The sequence below is a fragment of the Pelophylax lessonae genome (assembly GCF_965119305.1).
Source record: "Pelophylax lessonae genome assembly, chromosome: 1".
In the NCBI taxonomy this organism is placed as follows: Eukaryota; Metazoa; Chordata; class Amphibia; order Anura; family Ranidae; genus Pelophylax; species Pelophylax lessonae.
In genome coordinates this window covers 262183028-262205419 of record NC_138768.1, presented here as the reverse complement: position 1 = coordinate 262205419, position 22392 = coordinate 262183028, and the positions used below count along the sequence as shown (strand labels likewise).

At 43.2% G+C, this 22392-nt stretch overlaps 1 protein-coding gene across 2 annotated transcripts in view; it reads right to left on the bottom strand.

Annotated features, from left to right (window-relative positions):
* Window positions 1–476: 476 nt before the first annotated feature.
* GNB1L (G protein subunit beta 1 like) overlaps window positions 477–22392 on the bottom strand; it is a 64124-nt gene continuing 42208 nt past the window's right edge. For both annotated transcript variants that reach the window (XM_082259334.1, XM_082259335.1), the window contains exons 6-7: window positions 4783–4998; window positions 477–868 (exon numbers count right to left, since the gene is read on the bottom strand). In XM_082259334.1, the coding sequence (XP_082115460.1) occupies window positions 602–868; window positions 4783–4998 (483 nt within the window). In that variant the 3' untranslated portion in view covers window positions 477–601. The remainder of the gene's footprint in view (window positions 869–4782; window positions 4999–22392) is intronic.

Sequence of the window (22392 nt, the reverse complement as noted above, 5' to 3'; positions counted from 1 at the left end):
TGTCAGTACATCTAGAGAGTTATTCTGGTTAGTTTATATGTGTATACCTCAAAATACGGAAACATAAATATAACATAAACAAATGTAAGGTTTTGCATGAACTGGAAAGATCTATGGAAAAATAAATCATTCAGAAATATTTTGATTTATTAATTACTCATTGGGTAATAATTGTTCTTTATATGTTGTTCCCAACATTGGACATCAAATGGATAGCAACAAACTTCTATCAACATGGCCTAAATTGTAAAAAGATATGAAAACTGAGTTTAGGCATCTAACAGGAGGCATGGTTATACCAGAGAAAGCATTATAGGCTAGGAAAATGCAGTCACATGTTTTGGTCTAAGGCCTCTGAAGTTGCACATGAAGGACCGATGTCTTGCTGCACAGAAATACATAGTATAAAATGTGAGTTTTCCAACAGGGCTGCACACTTCTACACAAGAAGAACTGTATTGGACACTACTATCATTCTTATCCATTCACAAATACAGTACTCTCGAGTGCTTAGCTGTTGTAGTTTTCGCTATTTGCCAAAACTCTTACATGATATTTTACCAAAATATATTGGTGAATCAGTGAACACAATACATGTTGTCTATGTTTGTGAATATATTGACCATATGCTAATACGATGATCTTTTGATCCAGCAGCCAGCAGTCGTTCTTCAGGTATAATGTGGTCTGAAAAAGCCACACAGTGCACACTTGCTGAATGGTACTGGAGAACAGCTAATGGCTTCATCTTTTTCCATCCAAAAATTCGAACGCGGCAGTCCCAACCTGCAGTTGCCAGGATCTTCCTGTCTTGCCTCAATACGACATCAGCAATGCCTGGATTGACGATTTCCTGGGCTTTATCGGTCTCAAATCAGAATAAAATTTTAAGAATCAAAAAGCGTAACATAATAATCCGTAGTAATAATGAAGTTAAATATGTCATGTACATCAATATATGTTAACCATTTACATACCATCCTGTAATACCCCTTCATTACCATTGATATAGATATATTAATATCTTTTTTTTTTTTTTGGTTGCAATTAATAATCACTTGGGTTTTTATTTTTCACTATACCTTTACCGTACTAAAAATGCCAGAACATTATGAAAGCCCCCCAAATTACCATTTTTGGATCTCATTACTACATTAATGTTCAGGCCAAACACAGAGGAAGAGAAAGCAAGGGTGTAGGAGAGGAAGGGGACGTGCAAAAAAAAAATCCTGTATCAGTTTAACAGAATGAATGAATGTGCAGCTTCATTCATTTTTACCCCCATTGACAAGTACTTGATCCCTCTTCTTCCCTGCTGTAAGGGAAAGGGGAGGGATCATCACTGTAAACAAAAGCATGTGATTGTTGTGATGAGCAATTGCAGCAATCACATGGTACTCAGCCTCTCTGTTTAAAGACCCTGATAGAAAAGGGGTTAAGCAGGTACACTGAGTTTCTCTGGGAAAGTCCTGCCACAAAGATCACAACTAGTGGGCTTTTGGCTATTATGAAACCTAAACAATTTACTTCCTCTGTTTAATTCTTTCCTATGATATTCAGCTATATTATAACTTTGTGACATTGTTTTCTACAAAATGTATAATATTATACACATAAACAAAGCCATGTACTGAATATTACAAGCCTTCTAATACACGGTTTTCTCATTAATATACTTGACTGCATGTAATGCTTATTAGAAGGTGTTTATTTATTTTCATAATGGAACTGCAGTTGGACTGCAGCCCAGGGTTCTGTAGCTGAAGTGACTATACACAAGCATGCCAATTGGAACATGAGAGGAGCAAGCCACTGTGCTCATTTCCACATGATGTCATTAGCTCAGGTACCTGGAATGTAACATTCCACACATCTGCTTTGCATTATTAATGGATGAGTGGGAAAGGAAACCTGAAATCATTCACTATCCCTATCATTTATGTGGGAGTCACATCTATTTATTTTATTAATGCTCACTAAATACCATTTAGGGAAATACATTAGATAGCACATGGAAATGATCAAATGTCAAAACTGTCGAAAAGTATTCAAAAGCCAACATATACTATCAAACTACTAGTAAACACTATAAAAAGAAAAGAAGAACAAATATCAAAATGCATAAACAATTTAACACAATATGATACCACTGTTGAGAATGAACCATCCCTATACATGAATGACAGTATTGTAACAAACTGTCAGCCTTACAAGCTTTAAAGTATATGTAAAGTCAATATTTTTTTAAATATTTTGGATAGTATGATGAAGGGTTATGTTATTTTACTGCTGGGGAGTTTTCGGCTTTTCCGTTTGCCTTTGTGAGCACTGTCATTAAAACAGACAGTGAGGGAAAATCTATCAATGGGGACACCTGTTCGGGTAACAACTGTCTAAGAGGAAATTTCCTCTCACTCAGGAGAAACATATTCTCACTTCCTGCTGTGTCCCCCGAGACAGGAGGTGAAGGAAAATCTATCCAATGGGGTAAAAACACCAAAGATATTTCTCCAAAGACTTATAGATATGCAATACTGCAAAAAAAAAAAAAAAAAATTATATATATATATATATATATATATATATATATAAAAACATTTTTTCTTCTATTTAGCAATGATTATTTTAGGTTCAAACAGAAATTTGAATTCGATTTGAATTTTGTTCTCTCGGTTTAACACATTTGCTTTTTTGTTTATTTCAATATAAAAATTAGGATCAAAATTCTAATCATCTATATTAATAAAAGCCCTGTGTCTCTGCGTCCGTCCCTGTGTCCGTGGAAATGTGCTACTGCGCATGTGCCACAGGACAGCCGTTGGGACGCAGAGAGAGCTTGGGCGGCCAGCCGGGTGGCCGGCGCTGGGGGTGGCGTTCCGATCTTTGGAGACTGCCACCCCCCCTGGAGTGCGGATACTGCGGCCGGCCCGCGGCCTTTAGGAGAGGCCGGGGACTAGGCCTGCACGAGGCGCCCAGGATGACGGACACCCTACGGAGTTCCACCCTCTGCGGAGGAGGCGCCGGGAGGACTGAGGAAACGGCTTCCGGGGACTGAACTGATGAGAAGCTGCCGTGACCGTGAGGTAAGTGCGGGGGGGACGCTGGCATCTCTGCATTGATTGGGGGCATCGCTGTGGGCACTCTGCAATTGGGGGCATCGCTGTGGGCACTCTGCAATTGGGGGCATCGCTGTGGGCACTCTGCAATCGGGGGCATCGCTGTGGGCACTCTGCAATCGGGGGCATCGCTGTGGGCACTCTGCAATTGGGGGCATCGCTGTGGGCACTCTGCAATTGGGGGCATTGCTGTGGGCACTCTGCATTGACGCCCCCCCCCCCAATTGCTCAGTCTAAAGGTTTGCGCTCAGAAAATTTTTTACTTGCTCAGCACAGTAAAAAATTAGAGGGAACATTGGCAGAATAGGTAGGGAATTTTGATAACATCGTAAGGGCTGAGGCACAAGTCCTACTGCGCATGAGCGGGTGCATGCGCACCAACCGATCGGGCAGCGCCATCTCTTATAACAAACATCCATCCCATCTCCATGGCACACACTGCGCCGATCGGACAATCCTATTCCCTACCCACACGCCCACTGTCTCATTGTCAGGTCGGCGCAGTGTGGGGCATGGGGATCGGATTGTCGAGTCGGCGCAGTGTCGGGTCAGCGCAGTGTGTGCCATGGAGATTGGATGGATGTTTGTTATAAGAGATCCCGCTGCCCGACCCGTTGGTGCGCATGAGCTGGTGCATGCACACTAGGACTTTTGTCTGACCCCTTACGATGCTATCCAAATTCCCTACCTATTCTGCGCATTCCCAATAGGACGTGTGACGCAGGTACAAGCTGCTGCATGACAACTGATCTCAATCGGAAATGACGTAGATAGGGAAATCTGATGGGGTAGGGAAATCTGATAGAACACCGGGTGAAACTGTTGAAGCGGCGGGTGTGGGGTAGGGAAATCTGATAGAACACTGGGCGAAACTGTTGAAGCGGCGGGTGTGCGCGGGCACGCGGCGGATGTGCGCTCGCGCGGACTTACTGCTAAGCGCCAGCGGGTGTTACAAGTGGCGGCGGGCGAGCGATGTCACGCGAGAGCCGCTCGGTCAGCTCTGTGCGTGTCCCCGATGTTGCTAGAGCAACAGGGACGCTATGCGCAGAGCTGGCTACGTCATGCGGCTCTCGCGTTGTTAGAAAAAAAGAACAAGATAAGCGAGAGCCGCTCAGTCAGCTCTGCGCATGTCCTCGACGTTGCTAGGGCAACAGGGACGCAGAGCTAACAGAGGCTCTCGCTTAACTGGAACAAGTCTGTTTTTACAAATGTTTGACCACATATGTTCTAGCGCCCGTTAATTTAACGGGCTTAATGTCTAGTTTTCTATAAATCTTTAATTGATCATTCTTTTTGCTGTGTGCTGCAAAAATAAATGAACTGAATAAATGTTTGGCATATTACACATGCTTAAATCCCATTGAAAAAAATAAAAACATCTTTAACTAAACTTCTGGTTACAAAGAAATTGAAATTTACCACTAAATTTCACAGTTTGATTTTTCATATATAGAAATTACGAGTACATTTTCAGCCTTCACGGGTTAAAAAAAGGATAAACAAATAAAACAGCCATACTGCATATTTTAAGGCACTCACTCAGAACTATGATGTTGTAAGCAGTCAATGATGAATTGGCGAAGGGCTGCTAACTAAACATTCTTGTGGCAGCAGTACAAGTGTTGTATGGCTGAATGGGTAAACCAGATGGGATGGTAGTTCTTACCTTGAGGTTCTGCTGCTCGTCAAGAGTCCAAACACTCAGTATTTTCTCAGAGGATCCTGATACCCCCTTGGCATTCATACAGTCAAAGTCAAGACTCATAACAGGTTCTTTGTGGCACATGATTCTACTCATTAATTTTTGTTCAAGGACATGCCAGAGGACAACAGAACCATCTTCATAGCCAGCCATCAACAAGGGACTGGACCCAGATTTCGGCTGTTGAGAAAATAAAAACAGAGCATGAAATTATAAAGGGGTTTTTAAAACCAATGTAATAAACAGAAATGGAATTGCACCTCTAATCAGAAAAGAATAAAAAATAAATTAAAGTTGATATCCCTGGGGAAAAAAAATCACTTAAAAGTGTATGTTTTACATAATAAGGAAATTTGCCTCCCCTGATAAGCAGCTATATTTGTCTTACAGAGAACTAAAAACATTGTGCTGGGGCTGCCTTGTTTTCCGGTCTCAGCTGGTTTACCATATTGTGCCCTGCCGCCACTAGAAATGTTCAGTGTGGCCCATAATCCTCACTCTTGGTTAAGTGTGTAAAGCAAGTAAAATTTGTGATGCATGCTAGTTAAGGATGCCAAGAACTGTGTTCTCTGGCTGTCCCATGCATTAAACATCTGAGCATTGTTCGAAGCAAGAAGAATAGGCAGTTACATTGGCAGTACAGTTATCGGTCATGGATCCCCTGTAATCATATTGTGAACATCCATATAATTAGTTAGCTGCTAATCCTGAGATAAGTATTGCAGGAAACCACAGTGGCATCACTTATCCTACATCATATCCTTTGACACACATGTTGAGAAAGTAATGAAACTACATTTTGAATAGTTTATATCTTCATCTTAATCACCTACAATTTTGCTTCCTTCTCTTCCTTTCTCCGTCAGGGTCCCCCAAGGTTCTGTTCTTGGACCTCTCCTATTCTCGATCTACAACTCATGCCTGGGTCAGCTGATACCAATACCATCTATCTATCTATCTATCTATCTATCTATCTATCTATCTATCTATCTATCTATCTATCTATCTATCTATCTATCTATCTATCTATCTATCTATCTATCTATCTATCTATCTATCTATCTATCTATCTATCTATCTATCTATCTATCTATCCCTCAGATCACTCCATCAGTCTCCACACACATCACTAATTTACTAGCAGACCTATCAGCCTGATGACACACCACTTCCTCAAGCATAATATTTCCTCCTCAATGTGCCTCTTTCCTGACTTCTCTGTCAAGATCAATGGCACAAATATCAACCCATCCCCGCATGCCAAGATGCTAGGTGTTATCTTGGACTTGGAACTCTCATTTTGGCCCCACATCCAATCACTGTTAAAAGCTTGCCACCTCAATCCATGCAATATCTCCAAAATACGACTCTTCCTTACCAATGACCCCAAAAAGCTTCACTCCCTGGTCATGTCTCACCTTAACCACTGCAATTCCCTCCTCATTGGCTTACCGTTACATAGGGTTTCCTCTCTTCAGTCCATCATGAATGCTGCTGCCAGACTCATCCACCTCACCAACTGTTCAGTGTCTGCTATTCCTTTCTGTGAGTCCCTCTATTAGCTTCTGCTCAACCAACTAATTAAATTCAAAATACTAACAGCAAAGTACAAAGCCAAGTACAGTGCCATCCACAACTCAACCACCAGCTACAGCACTATCCTAGTCTCAAAATACCAACCTAATCTTTCTTTTTGTTCCTTCCAAGACCTCTTGCTCTAGCTTGCTCTTGCTCTTGTCATTTCCTCCCATGGTTGTTTCCAGGACTTTTCCTGAGCCTCTCCCATCCTATGGAACTCCTTACCCCAATATGTCTGACTGTCTCCTACTCTGTCTACTTTTGGACGATCTCTGAAAACCCTTCTCTTCAGAGAAGCTCATTCTACCCCTACCTAACAGCTGTACTTTTATTTTCTCCATCAGCTCATCCCCCACATTAATTATCTTTTGTATAACTTGACCCTCTGTCTTAGGATTGTAAGCTCTAAGGAGCAGGGCCCTCCGATTCCTCCTGTATTGAATTGTATTGTAACGTTACTGTCGGCCCTCATGTTGTAAAGCGCTGCACAAACTATTGGCACTCTATAAGTCCTGTATAATAATCACATCATATCTACTGCCCATTGTTAACATAAGATCTGTTTGGTTAGCCTTGTGTTAAGCTTAAAAACCTCTAACTGAAAAAAATTCCCATTTCTTTAGAAAGACCTTCAAGCACACTAAAAAGTATCTGACCATTTCTGGTGTGTGGTACAATTATTACAATGTGTTTACTGAGACAATTTTTAAGATGAACTTAGAATTAATTGTGATTGTGTTTTGCATATATAAGTATGGTGGTCCTTTGTTCAAAATAAATGCTTCAATTGAAGGGTAAACATCGCCTTAGCCACTACTGTAACCAATAAGATATCATTTGATTAATGATGCCAAAGGTCAAAGGCCATGACATGCTGACCAGACACCTCATTTATTTTAGCCTCTGAAATAACTCAAAGGAGATGGAACCTTGGTGGATAGTGTGTCACATTTCAGAGAAAAGGATTCATCATCTCACCAGAGTGAATTATAATAACCAGTCAGACAGGAACTGGTCAAGCCGGGATAAATATCCCTAGGGAACGTCAGGTTTAAAGCCTTAGCCTGTAGTATTATAACTGTCATACACTCAGCAGAGCTATGAAATGAACTGGCTGCAGTCATGTATTCAGAGAAATTGCACTGCCATTTGTTTAACTTACATGCAGATTTCTAGGGACTTGATTTTTCATTCACAACTGCTCACATGCCACAATGTCTAAATGGCAACAACTTACTTGTCTAATAAAAAGGACAAAGGTTGTGGTATCAATACAAGGTAAAGAAAAGTAAGACACAATACTGCACTTTTCCAACTGACCTATTAAAAATGGTGGTATACAGCGTATATTGATACATGAAGATGGAGAAGACCCTTCCTAAAGAAGACTGTTCTAAGAACAAAAAGTTCCCCTGGCTGTTGTCTTTTTCACCATTAGTTTGCATTTTTGTTGTTTTGCATTTTTTATTGTTTTGCATCCAAACAAATTTGTTGAGAAGCAAAAATAAACAAATATTATAAAAAATGGATTGATGATTCCCTGGGCTTTACAGGTCTCAAATCTTAATAAAAATCTAAAAGCGATTTTCAAAATGTCAGATAAATCAATATATGTAAGCTTCTTAAGTACCAGCTTATTATACCCCTTCATTACCAGGCCAATGTTCAGTTTTTAGAGCTGTGATAGTTTGACTGGCACACACAGGACTAACATAGGACGTTTTGCAAGCTCTCCTAGAAGCCTTTCCTCAAGTCAACAGCATATTGGAAGTAAAAACCCTGATCCTTGTAAAAGCATGTAAGGTGTTTACAGCCATCAAGCACTTGGGCGTTAATTAATTTCATTGACAAGAATAATAATTTATTCTGTCTATTGAAAGAAAAAAACATTCAAGCGCTAAACACACAAAGCATTTACATGCGTTTAGAAGGCTTTTCTGCCCAATCACTGCTGCTCCTGGATAGAGGGTTTTTTCCTGACTCTAAACTCCCTAAAAGCCTGTGTGCATGAACTTTTAGGCTAATATGCAGAGGTGTTTAGAGGCAGGAAAAAAAAAACATCTCTAGCAGCAGCTGAAAAAAATCTCTTTCTAGCATTTTTTGAGACAGATAGAGCTTTTTTTAGTATTATTTAATAACCACTGGGTTTTCTCTATTTTTCTTTAACCACTTGCCCACTTTTACCTCCCTACATGACCAGGCCATTTTTTGTCATACAGCACTGCATTATTTTAACTGACAATTGCGCGGTCGTGCAACGCTTTACCCAAACAAAATGTATGTCCTTTATTTCCCATAAATAGAGCTTTCTTCTTGTGGTATTTTATCACCACTGCGATTTTAATTTTTTGGGCAATAAACACAAAAAAGTGACAATTTTGAAAAAAAAAAAATCAATATTTTTTACTTTCTGCTATAAAACATATCCAATAAAAAAAAAAAGAAAAAAAATGAATCTTCTTCATCAATTTAGGCCAATATGTATTATATTACATATTTTTGGTAAAAAAGAAAACACTTATATTGATTGGTTTGCACAAAAGTTATAGCGTCTACAAACTATGGGATATTTTTATTTATTTATTTTTTACTTGTAATGGCGGCGATCAGCGACTTTTAGGGGGACAGTTGGGACACTGACACTTTTTGGGGACCAGTGACACTAATACAGTGACCAGTGCTAAAAAATATGCACTGTAACTCTACTAATCACACTGGCTGGGAAGGGGTTAAACATCAGAGGTAATCAAAGGTTTAACTGTGTGCTTTTCAGGAACACAGGATCAATGCCTTCCCCACTAACAGAACTGTGATCTGCCTTGTTAACATAGGCAGTTTGCCGTTCTGGCTCTCTGTCTAATGATTGGCGGGTGCCAGCTGACATCGAGTTCACAGTACCTGCAGATCAGTTCCCACTGTGTCTAAGCACAGCGGAAGCGGGTCGCCAGGCGGCGCACATACGCGCCCCGTACCTGCAAGTGCAAGATTATGTACTACAGCGAGGGAAAAAGTATTTGATCCCCAGCTGATTTTGTACTTTACCCACTGATCAGTTTATAATTTTAATGGTAGGCTTATTTTAACAGTGAGAGACAGAATAACAACAAAAATATCCAGAAAAACGTTGGAAATTCTGAAGAATCATTTGATATACTTCCCAAATTCCGCAAGCTATGTGCCAGAAAGAGACATCAGAATCGTCGCTGTCGTCACTTTCCGTACCTGATGATGAATTTTCACACAAATCACTATCGCTCAGTTCTTTAAGTAACTCTGTTTTGCTGTCGCTGCTTTCCAGTTCGTCTAAAAGCGCTTTTGCGCAAAAAGAACGCTTTTTGGACGCCATGGTCGTTCTCAATTTTCCAGGCACAAAGAACTAGAAAAGCACAGGCAGAACACTGGAAAAGCCACCAGGTGAAATCCTGTGGTGAAATGGCACGATACAGTGCAATCCGTTAGGATCACAGCTTTGTATCATGTCATTTAGTGTATTTACACTTTTGAAATTGCTGCCGGTTCCACCCCCCTGCGTCGCAACACTCACAGGGAGGGAACCGGAAGACAGGTGCTGGCATCGGCCAAGCACAGAGTGAGAGGATGGCGGGGGAAGGACGGCAGGGGAGGAGGGCGGGGATCGCAGGGAAGGTGAGTAGGATTCTGGGGTAATCCCGAGTGTGGCTCAGGGTTACCGCTTTTGGTACACTATATTGATCCTGAACCACACTCGGGAATACCGCTAAGGAGGTTAAGCCACCTGCTTGAGTACAGTTTTTAAAATATAGTAAATTGCTTTAAAAACAATATATATGAATTATTTTTATATTACTTACTTATGTTATTTAACCACTTACCACCCAGGCCAATTCTGGCACTATTCTCCTACATGTAAAAATCATCATTTTTTTTGCTAGAAAATTACTATGAAGCCCCAAACATTATATATAACACCCTAGGGAATAAAATGGTGGTGGTTGCAACTTTTATGTCACACGGTAGTTTCGCAGCAATGTTTTAAACGCATTTTAAAAAAAAAAAAAACTGTTTCATGAATTATGTCACACGATAGTTGCGCAGCAATTTTCAAACGCATTTTAAAAAAAAAAACTGTTTCATGAATTAAAAAAAGCAAAAAAAACAAAAACACTAAAGTTAGCAGATTTTTTGGGATAATGTGAAAGCTGATGTTACGCCGAGTAAATAGATACCTAACATGTCACGCTTTAAAATTGCTCACACTTGCGGAATGGCGCCAAACTTCAGTACTTAAAAATCTCCATAAGCGACGCTTTAAATTTTTTACCAGGTTAAATGTTTAGAGTTACAGTTCTAGTGCTAGAATTATTGCTCTTGCTCTAATGTTTGCAGCGATACCTCACATGTGTGGTTTGAACCAAAAACAAGTCCTTATGCTGGTTAAATTAGTAAACTATGAGAACTAATGAAGGTGCTATATATAATCTATATAATCAGAGAATGGTTCAGGTTCTATTCTTTTATTATATAGATTATATATGGCACTTTCATTAGTTCTCATAGTTTACTAATTTAACCAGCATAAGGACTGGTTTTAATAAAATCAGGACTGTGGGTAGCTATATAGAGCACAGTGTAATTTTTTGTTTTTATTTCTGCATTCTGTAACAGCCCTGTACTTGACCAGTGAAATCTCAGCATTTACAGAATGCAGAAATAAAAAATAAAAATTTGCTGTCCAATAGATTCCTTTCACCAGATGCTTATTTGTCTGGGGGAATCTGTTTGACTGCCTGCGTCCTGACGTGCGGGTTTTTAAGTGTAAGTCAATTGGCTGAAGATGAAATATTTCATCTCACAGCGCTCGGCTATGCTGTGGGGGTTTATTCACTAAATGGTGATGTGGGGTTTATTCACTAAATGGTGATGTGGGGTTTATTCACTAAATGGTGATGTGGGGTTTATTCATGAAATGTTGATTTGGGGGTTTATTCACTAAACAATAATATGGGGGTTTATTCACTAAATGTTGATGTGGGGGGGGGGGAGGGGGTGTTATTCACTAATTAGTTATGTGGGGGTTTATTCACTGAATAGTGATGTGGGGTTTACTCACTAAATGGTGATGTGGGGGTTTATTCACTAAATGGTGATGTGGGTGTTTATTCACTAAATGTTAATTTGGGGGTTTATTCACTAAATGGTGATGTGGGGTTTATTCACTAAATGGTGATGTGGGGGTTTATTCACTACATATTGTGAGGGTTGTATCTGGCTCTGATACTAGCCAGTACCTCACCAGCCCCTGACCTCACCGCACATACCTGTAGCAAGCCACACTGAAAGCGTAGCATGGTATGTGTCAGGTGACACAGAGGAAATGTTCCAATCCCAGCACATCACACTGTTTCCTTTTTTCCCCTACAGACTCAAATATATTCACTTCAGCAGCAACGTGATGCAGGAGTTCACAATGCAGTCAGTGTATTGCTATTATCCAGGATTTATATAACGCCAAGTTTGCACACTGCTTTACAATATAAAGGGAGACAGTACGACTAAAATACAGTTCAATACAGATGGATTGGGAGGGCCCTTATCATGAAGCTTACAATCTAGAGGGAGGTGGAGGTGGTACAAAAGGTATTAATCTAGAGGGAGGTGGAGGTGGTACAAAAGGTATTAGCTGTGGGAGTGATCAGATGGAGGTGGCCGAAGTACAGTTTTGGGTGGAGGTGGGATAGGCTTCCTTGAATAAGTGAGTTTTCAAGGAACGTCTAAAGGAGGACAGGGTAGGAGCTAACCTGACAGGGTAAGATGGGATAAGTTCTGGGGAAGTCCTGGAGGGGAGCATGGGAGGAGATAACAAGGGAGCTAGAGAGTAAGATGTCCAGGAAGGAGTGGAGAGGACAATCGGGGTGATATCTTGGTGATGTCGCTAGAGGCAGTGTTGTGGATGGCTTTGTATGTTGTGGTTAGTGTTTAGATTTTTATATGTTGGGCTAGTGGAAGCCAGCAAAGGAATTAGCAAAGAGGTGCAGCAGCCAGGGATCAGTTAGGAGAGGTGCAGCATCCAGGGATCAGTTAGTAAGGTGGATGAGTCTATCAGCAGCATTTATAATAGATGAAGGGGGGATAGCCTGTGTAAAGGTAGGTCAGTGAGGAAGAAGTTGAAGTAGTCAAGGTGGGAGATAACCAGAAAGTAGTTTTGTGGTGTCATTGGTCAAGAAGGGGACAATTCTGGAAATGTTGCGGAGGCCAGATTTAACCAGTGACTGGATGTGGGGCCCGAAGGAGAGGTCAGAGTCTAGGATTATAACTAGCACCCTGGAGTGTGCGAAGGGACCAGTAAATATGCTATTGGTCTCAATGGTGAAGTAATGGGGGGGGGGGGGGATATAACAAGCTAAGTTTGAGACAGATTGAGTTTGAGCAAACTGAGTAAATTTGTGATACATGCAGAGACTGAGGGGTGAGCTAGGGAGTAAACAAATAGATCTGGGTGTCGTTGGCGTAGAGGTGGTATTGGAAGCCATGGGAGGTTATCAACTGGCCCAGGGAAGAAGGGAAGAGAGAGAAAAGGAGGGGCCCAAGGACTGAGCCTTGGGTTACCTCAACACAAAGAGAAGAGGAGGAAATAGAGTTGTATGTGAAAATGAAGATGCATGGAAATAGGTTGGAGGAAAACCAGGAAATAGTAGAGATGCAGAGGCCAAGGCAGTGGAGTTTATCTATGAGAAGTGGGTGGTCTACTGTGTTGAAGACAGCGGAAAAGGTCTAAGAGTATGAGTATGGCGTAATGGTTGTCGATTTTAGCAGTTAGTAGGTCATTGGTGAGTTTTAGAAGGGTAGTTTCAGTGGAATGTTGTGGGTGGAAACCAGACTGTAGGGGTCAAGAAGGTTATCAGTGAGGTAGCAACTCATACAATTGTGAAAAAGGTGATCAAGAACTTTGGAGGAAAACGGGAGCAGAGATATGAGTCTTAAGTTGTTCAAACAGGTGCTGTGCAGTGTGGGTTTTTTTTTTAAGTAAGGGGTAACCAGTGCATGTTTGAGAGGGAGAGATTGAAGATGTCAGTTAGAGTGTGTAGGATAGAGCAGGAAGGGGGCCATAGTGGTTGTGAGTGAGCAGGTGGGGAGGTGGGCCTCAGTATATATTTCAAGTGCACACCATAGTAAACAACGTATTTTGCCTTGTCTATGAGTTGGGGCTTCTCTTGAAATAGCTGTCAGCATAGCCACGTAGCCAATACATCCTGGGTGAACAAGCCTTAAGACGTCCTTTGAAAGGATGTGAACATTCAAGTAATAGTTAGGTTTAGGTTAAGGAATTCAGGGGTATTTTTAATGGTCAGGTTTAGGGTAATGGTTAAAGAGTAGGATAATAACAAATGTTAACTTCAAATAGATGGTTCAGACATGACCCAACAAGTGGTCCCCCCAGTGCCAGACTGCACACTCCATAGTTGTCCCATCATTAGTCTGTGCTTTGCAAATATCTAAACCAAGTATCCTAGATCTTATCAAAATTGGATTATTTACCTAGTAAATACTAGCCAGTTTCTCGTGGATCATAATTCATGAAACTTTGTTTTTGGTAGCAGCTAGTTGAACGTCAGGGGATTTCCATGCCTTGGCGATTGTCATTTTCACTGCCAAAAATACTAAGTAGCACAGGATTCTTTATCAAAAGCACGGCGCTGTTCTGCATTGATGTGAACAGACACCATAAAGATTTTCATTGTCATGCAATTCTGTACGACTCAAAATGCATCTGAAATGGCACTCGTGTGAACCAGGCCTAATGGATAGGTGATACACGGAGTGGTGCATGGGTGTTTATAGTTCAAGCTTAACTCTAGGCAAGCAACTAAATATACAGATCTACAAAAATAAAATACATATAAGGGGGCTGTTTTACCTGCCAAAGGGTTTGTATCTCTGCCCATTCAGTACTGTGATATACACAGCTCTCCACTACAGTAGGGAGGGGACCAGATCTTTCTCTGCTGCAGTTTTATTTTCAAATACAGGCCCCCTCCCACCACTCTGCTCTCTTCTTCTACCTGCATTAACACAAACCGGACTAGTCATTGTGCTGCTTCTTCCTCACCTTCTCTGAGATCTGAGTCAGATTCAGATAGTTACACTGCTTGTTTAAAAAAATACATTTACATTCTAAAATTCGTTAACACGCATTATGTCAAGCCTTAACTTGCACTGCATTAGGGCAGCCCAAAATTTTTCCCCCCAAAAACAGATGTGCTACAATTTTTTTTGTGCAATGCATGCATGCATTCAAAGTGAAAGGCACTACAATGCAGCAAAGCATGAAACGCAATGTAAATGGGCTCTTAAAGGAATTGTAAAGTCAGAAGATTTTTTTATCTTAATGCATTCTATGCAGTAAAATAAAAAGCCTTCTGTGTGCAGCAGTCCCCCCTCAGCCCCCCTAATACTTACCTGAGCCCATCTATATCCAACGATGTCCACAAATTATGGTCACAGCAGTGGTGCCATTGGCTCCCGCTTCTGTCAATCAAAGTTAGTCAGCCAATGAGGAGAGAAACTGTCTGGACACACAAAGCTGTGACTCGGCTCAGGTGCCCCATAGCAAGCTGCTTGCTGTGGGGGCACTCGCAGGGGGGAAGGGCCAGGAGAGCAGAAGAGGGACCCGAGAATAGAATCTGGGTTACTCTGGGCAAAACCACTGCACAGAGGAGGTAAGTATAATATGTTTGTTATTTTTATTTAAAAAAAAAAACAAGACTTTACAATCACTTTAATAATGTAATAATGGAGTAATAATGGAGTACACCATTGGATTAGTTTGTGCATTTAACGTCTGTCTGGAGTTTAGCTTTCTATTCACAATAATTTCCAACATCATAAGACCCATGTCATGTTGATAAGAAGTATGGGAGGGGAGAGTGGCAGAACTTTGTATTTGGAAACTTTTGATTGAGTGGGGTTTTGGATACTCTAAGTAGCCTTATGAGATTTATATAAAATATGATGTGCCAACAACACCCCTAGTATACAATACACAATTCTTGGTTCCTCAAGCCAAACATAAATGGGACTTTTAAGGCAAGTTTATGCGATTTTATACATAAATGCGATATGTGCGATTTATGCGATTTTTATAAAATAAAAATTTATTTAAATTGTCATGAAGAAAATTGTACATGAAGTAGTGCTACAACTGGGCTAGAGGCCCAAAAGTGAAGTGATAAAGGTAGGAAGAAATAACATGTGTGAAGATGGTGACTTATGATCATTTTCTGTCATCCGTGCTTGGTTTAGACTTAGGATGTACAGAGGGCATCTAATCCTACATGTTTTGGCTGTGTGCCTTTATCAAGGATTTCACCATATCTATAAATACAACAATGTATGGTTATTGGGGTATATATATCCACATGGATATAAATCGCATTTATGTATAAAATCGCATAAACTTGCCTTAAAAGTCCCATTTATGTTTGGCTTGAGGAACCAAGAATTGTGTATTGGAAACTTTTGATTGAAACTTTTTTTTTTTTAACTGATGTGCATGTACAGTATGTATGTATGTACAGTATGTATGTATGTGTGTATGTTTGTGTTCTATGTGTTTTACTTATTTTTTTTTTCCTCCAATAACTCATTTACATTAGGAGGATCTGTATTCTTTCAAGAGATTACCTGTTGTGTTTATCTCCCAGTATCTGTTAACATTGCTGTATGTATGTTTTAACATGACAACACGTTTTCAGAAACATAACATGTATTATTCTGAGCTGTGAAATCATATTTGTCACCTGATTCCATTCTATAGCTTACAATTTTGCAAGAAATACCTCGAGGTCATAAAGCTTTCAACAGCACATTCACAAAACATCATGTACTTCACAATTTGTACTTCACAATATGTAATTATATAGAGGCTTTCCTTATCTGAACAATTACATAGAGTGTAAAACAATAAATCAGATGCTCAAAATTAAAAAAAATAAAAAATACTAGTACAAAAATGATTTATTCAGTGCCGTTTAAACAGTTCCTTTTCGTTTTCCTTCTTGTTCACAATATCTAGGACACTAAACAGCATTTTAGTGGAACCATTCAACAATATGACATAATTATAATACAGGGGAATATTTATTAAGCTATTTATAAAGGCAGCAAATGATCATTTCATAACTTTTTCACCACCAGACACCTGTTAGAATAATAACTTTCTTTATAACCATTGAAGTGGTAGTAAAACCAAAATTGTAATGTATTGAAGCTTACCAATCATTAAATGTGGTGGCTGAATCAGTGTTCTCTTCTTTGCCCTCTTTTTTCACCTGGTGATCTGCCCAGTAACACACCTCCTGTATCGGCGTGCCCCCAATGTTGGTGAAGGAGCACAGGGGGCATAGCTAACAAAAGCATTACAGGTCTGGGGGGGGGGGTTATATTACATGTATTAGAATAATTTCAGTAAACCAAATTGATGCCAAACTCCAGCTCACACTTTATAATCACTTACAACAAACAGTTTTTCCCCTTTTGGGATAAAGGTTTTACATGAATAAATAAAAGCTGATCATTTTAAGAACCCCAGCCATTGTTAAATAGTTCATGGTTCATCTTGTTAATGTGAACTGATACATTCTCTTGAAGAGCTTGTGCTTTTGATATACAACAGTCTTAACTGGCTGGACCACCACATGAAAAGAGAATACAAGCCTAAAGAAGAAAACTAAGGTAGCCATCAAATGTAAGAATTGATAACCTGCAATATATTAAATGTTTGCTTTTGAGTTTAATACTTCTTTAAGCCCTTAATCATTAAATTTGCAAAAAAAAAAAAAACCCAAAGTGGAGCTATCAGTCAGACTTTACCTTTCATTTTATGGAAAAATGTGCCTCTATTTTACCAATTTGGTTCCTAGCTCAACCACTTCAAGTCCGGACACTTTCATCCCCTTCGAGCACAGGCCACTTTTCAAATTTCAGTGTTGTCACAGTTTGAAAGATAATTACTCAGCCATGCAACACTGTATCCAAATAAATATTCTATATCAATATTTGACACAGAGCTTTCTTTTGATGATATTTATTCACCACTGGGTTTTTTATGTTTTGCTAAACAAATGAAAATCACTGAAAATTGTGAGAAAAAAACAACATGTTTTTTAAATAAATAATCTTTCTTCATGAAGTTAGGCCAAATGTATTCTGCTATTTCTTTGCATTTCTTTGGTAAAAATAACCCAAATCAGTGTATATTATTTAGTCTGCGTTAAAGTTAGAGAGCTCAAACTATAGTATATATAAACATGTATTTGAAAATTGATCGATCCTAATGTACTGACTGCATATCTAATTTCTTGAGGCCCTAAAATGTTAAGACAGTATGAATACTGCCTAAATTACCCTATTTGGAAGGTAGAGAGTCCAAGGTATTTAGTAAGAGGCATGATGAGTTTTTTGAAGTTGTATTTTTTGCCAAAATTCTTTGGAAAAATATGAAAGTAAATGCTTTTTTTTTTTTACAAAGTTGTCATTTTAACAAGTTATTTCTTGCACACATCATAGGCATAACTATAATTACACACCAAAACACATTCTGCTTATTGTCCGGAGTATAGCGATACTGCATGTGTGAGACTTTCACAGCCTACCCACATAGAGAAGTCCAAAATCCAAAGAGCATCTTCAGGCTTTCTAGGGGCTTAAATTACGCATCTAATTTCCTGACTACTGACTATCACATTTTTGGAGGCCCTGGAGCACCATGACAGTGGAAACAATTGGGGACACTGGCTCTGTTGACACTAGCACTAATATGGGGGTAAGCAGGGCGCTGGTATAGTGGTGTTTAGGACGCTGGTATGGTGGTGATCAAAATACTGGTATGGCAGCACTCAGAATACTAGTGTGGCAGTGATGAGGACACTGGTATGGTGGCAGTGATCAAGACACAAGTATGGTGGTGATCAGGACACTGGTGTGGGATATGGCAGTGATCAGGAAACTGGTATGGGTTATGGCGGGATCAAGACATTGGTATGGGTTATGGCGGTGATTGGGACACCGATATGGGGTATAGTGGTGATCAGGTCACTGCTATGGAGTATGGCGGTGATCAAGACACTGGTATGGGGGGCGTGGTCTCGGCATGGAAGCGTGAGGACGCATCGGCTCGGAGCTCCCGGCTGACCACCGCATTTAGCACGGATAATCCGCACCTACGGGCCCCGGACTCGCTATGCCTCCGAAGAGGAGCCAGTCACCCCAGCCGCAGAGGACACCGCGGCCGCGCTCTGCATCGATCGATGCCTTCTTCTCCGGCAGCCGCAGGCCGGGACCGGAGCCTTCCAAGATGGCGTCGACACGAGGCGCACAGCATGAGAGAGCTCCGTCTCCCATTCTCTCCCCGCTGATCCCGCTGCCTACCCAACACTCCCCGGTATCTCCGGGCTCCTCCGCTGCCCCCAGTGCCACCGCTGGCATGGCAGAGCTGCAGGGCCTGGCGGACTTGCAGGCTCACATCCTTTCGCTCCCCACTGCCGCAGACCTGGACAAGCTGGTTGAGCGGGCCCTGCGGCAGGACATTGATGCGCTTAAGGAGGACACTGCTCACTTAGGACACCGGGTTGAGTCCGTGGAGACCAGAGTGGATGACTTGGTCCCGGCTGTGCATGCCCTTACTGCTAGATGTAACCAGCAGGACAGACGCATTGATGCCCTGTTGGATCAAATGGACGACGTTGAAAACCGCAGCAGCAGGGGTAACATCTGCATCAGGGGTCTGCCCGAGGCCACAGCTCACAAGGACATTGTGCCCACCCTACAAGGTATTTTCAAGCAGATATTGGGCCGGGACTCCCCTGATCATATAGAGATTGATCGCGCACACAGGGCTCTGAGACCCCCATCAGACGACCCCGAGAAACCCCGGGACATTATTTGCAAGCTGCATAAATATTCGGTGAAAGACTGTATCATGTTCCACATGCGGGGTGTCCCCTCTATAGACTTTGATGGCGCACGGATCTCTCTCTTCCCTGATGTCTCCCGTCGCACACTAATGCAACGCAGAGCCTTGAAGCCCCTTCTGGAGTCCATCAGGGGGGCTGATCTAACCTACCGCTGGGGTTTCCCCTTTAGCCTCTCGGTTACCAAGAACGGCCGCCAACACATCCTTAGACACAAAGACGACCTTCCGCACTTCTTGGCCCAGCTGGAGCTGCCCCCTGTGGACATTCCGGAGTGGCGTGTCTCCTCGGAGGCCCCCCTGCCTGCTTGCACGCCTCCTTGGCAACCTGCACGTCGTAGAGCCCGCAATCGGCCTCGCACTAGACCTCCGCGCACGGATCAGTGATGCCTTCCTGCGTCTCAACTAGAGACTCACTGCTGCCACTTTTGAACTTTTGACCTTCAGACCATGGGTGACCTTTTTGCCTATTCTTCTTCAACGATGATGATCATCTGTGAACTGTTGGTCATACCTGGAACCTTTGGAGCATGGGACTTACGGCGGATTCCTCTGCCTAGCCATGGCTGGGTAACCTGCACTTGAACTGAACTCTCCGAAGGGATTTCTTTGGGGTCCTCTCACCCTGGTGGCGTCCCAGCCGGGCCCCCTGCTTTCTATGCCCTACCTCTTTCCCCCCCGAGGGGCTTCGGCTCCCTCCTATGCTGGACTCCCTGGAGTCCATGGTGGATCCCCTCCTTTTATCGGGGTTCACCCCAGGTGTGGCCGGGGGCGCTCCCCTCCCTGCCCCCCTTGGGGGATCGCCCTGGCATGCATAGAGTGTCCGCGGGGTCGTGGACGGTTCCGCGGCCCTTCTGGACCTTGTTTTTTTTTCTTACTGTTTGATTTGTTTTTTTTTTCGACCATTGTGCTATACTTGTTATGGTGTTTTTCCCCCTGTCTTTGTTTATGGGTGCTGATCATTACATTATTTCTCTGCAGAGTGCGCTGGTTCCAGTCCGTGGGTGCTGGGGGGTCTCTCATCCACTCCCCCAGGGTCGACCCTGGGCAGCTGCTACCGTGATTGATCCATGGCTTCGCTGAAGTTTTTGTCCTATAACGTCCGGGGATTCAGCTCCCCCTTCAAATGTGGTAAGTTGTGGCTGGAGTTGAGGCGGGCGGGTGCACAGGTGGTTTTTTTGCAGGAGACTCATTTTCGCTCCCAATCCACGCCGCGGCTGCCGACACACCTGTACAGCCAGTGGTTTGTCAGCTCCTCTCCCCGCCCGAAATCCGGGGGTGTGGCCATTGCCATCCATAAGTTGCCCCTTCGTGCCCATTGACCACAGCATAGACCCCCAGGGCAGGTTTGTTTTTCTTAAAGGGACCCTCTATGGTAAAACCCTGACCTTGGCCTCCATCTATGCCCCTAACACGGGTCAGTTGTCCTTTCTTTAGTCCACGCTGGAAGCACTTTCCTCATTCCGGGAGGGCCGGGTGGTTCTGGGGGGAGATTTTAATTTCTGCTTGGACCCCCGGGCCGACACTTCGGCGGGGCGCTGGGCTCATTCTGCCGTGGCCCACCGCCGCCTCTTGAGGCTGCTGCATGCCTCAGGCCTTGTGGACTGTTGGAGGCTGCTCCACCCCTCCTCCCGGGATTACAGCTACTTTTCGGCGACCCACAACTCCTACTCACGCATAGATATGCTTCTCACTGATCAGGCATACCTGGATGCCTTGGTGGGAGCAGACATAGGGACCCGCACCCTTTCAGACCATGCCCCTGTGACTTTGTCCCTTGCCCCCCTGACTGACGCCAATAGGGCGTGGACATGGCGCCTGAATGAAAACCTTCTGGACGACACAGTGGTCGTCCAGAGGGTGACGGAGACACTGGGGAACTATTTCAGGGAAAATGCTGGGGATGACGTCGCCCCCTCATCTATCTGGGAGGGCCATAAGGCGGTGGTCCGGGGCGAGCTAATCTCTCAGGGGGCCAGGCTGAACAAGGAGCGCACGGCCGACATGAAACGGCTCCTTGACAAGCTCCGTCAAGCTGAGCTGACTCATAAACGTACGCTTTCGGCGGAGGCCCTCTGGGGAAATCGGTGCCCTTCGGGAAACCCTGTCCGAAATGCTCGAGACGCAAATTAGGCGGCGCCTCCGGGTCTTGTCTCACAAATTCTACAAATTCGGTAACAAGTGTGGGCGCGTGCTGGCGCGGGCGCTGCGGCGGCAACGGGCGGTTACTCGCATCCCGAAGCTTCAGACAGCTCGCGGATCGCTCACCCAACATCCCTCCCGCATCGCGGAGGCATTCAGGGAATACTATGCCCAACTTTACAACATTGCCGACCCTTTGTCGCCGTCTGCGCTGGCTGCTAAGCGCGCGCGCATCCTGGCTTACCTGGGGGAGTCTGCGACCCCGAAGTTCGCGGAGCAGGCATCCACGTCCCTTGAAAAACCTATCACTGTGACTGAACTGGAGGCGGCGATTAAGGGACTACCAAAGGGTAAAAGCCCGGGACCTGACGGTTATACGAACGCCTACTACTTGAAATTTAGCTCTTCCCTCCTTTCCCCGATGTGCGCCTACTTCAACGCCCTCGCCACAGGCTCCTCGGTGGCCCGGGACACCCTCTTCGCACATATAATGGTTCTCCCCAAAGATGGGAAGGACCTCACCCTGCCCAGCAGCTACCGTCCGATCTCGCTCCTGAATACGGACATTAAAATACTGGCCAGGATACTGGCAGACCGGTTGAAGCCCCTCCTGCCGTCGGTCATCCACCCTGACCAGACAGGATTTATTGCGGGTCGGGAAGCGCAGGACAATTCTAACAGAGCGCTGCAGATCATCCACTGGGTTAACTCACAGCCGTCCCATCCGCCCTGTCTCCTCCTGTCTACGGACGCCGAAAAGGCGTTTGACAGGGTGGACTGGACGTATATGGAGTTGGTGTTGAAGCGTCTGGGGCTGGGACCGCGCATGTCCAGCTGGGTAGCGGCATTGTACGCCTCCCCTGAGGCGAGGGTTAAGGCGGGAGGCTTCCTGTCGGCTTCCTTCCCGA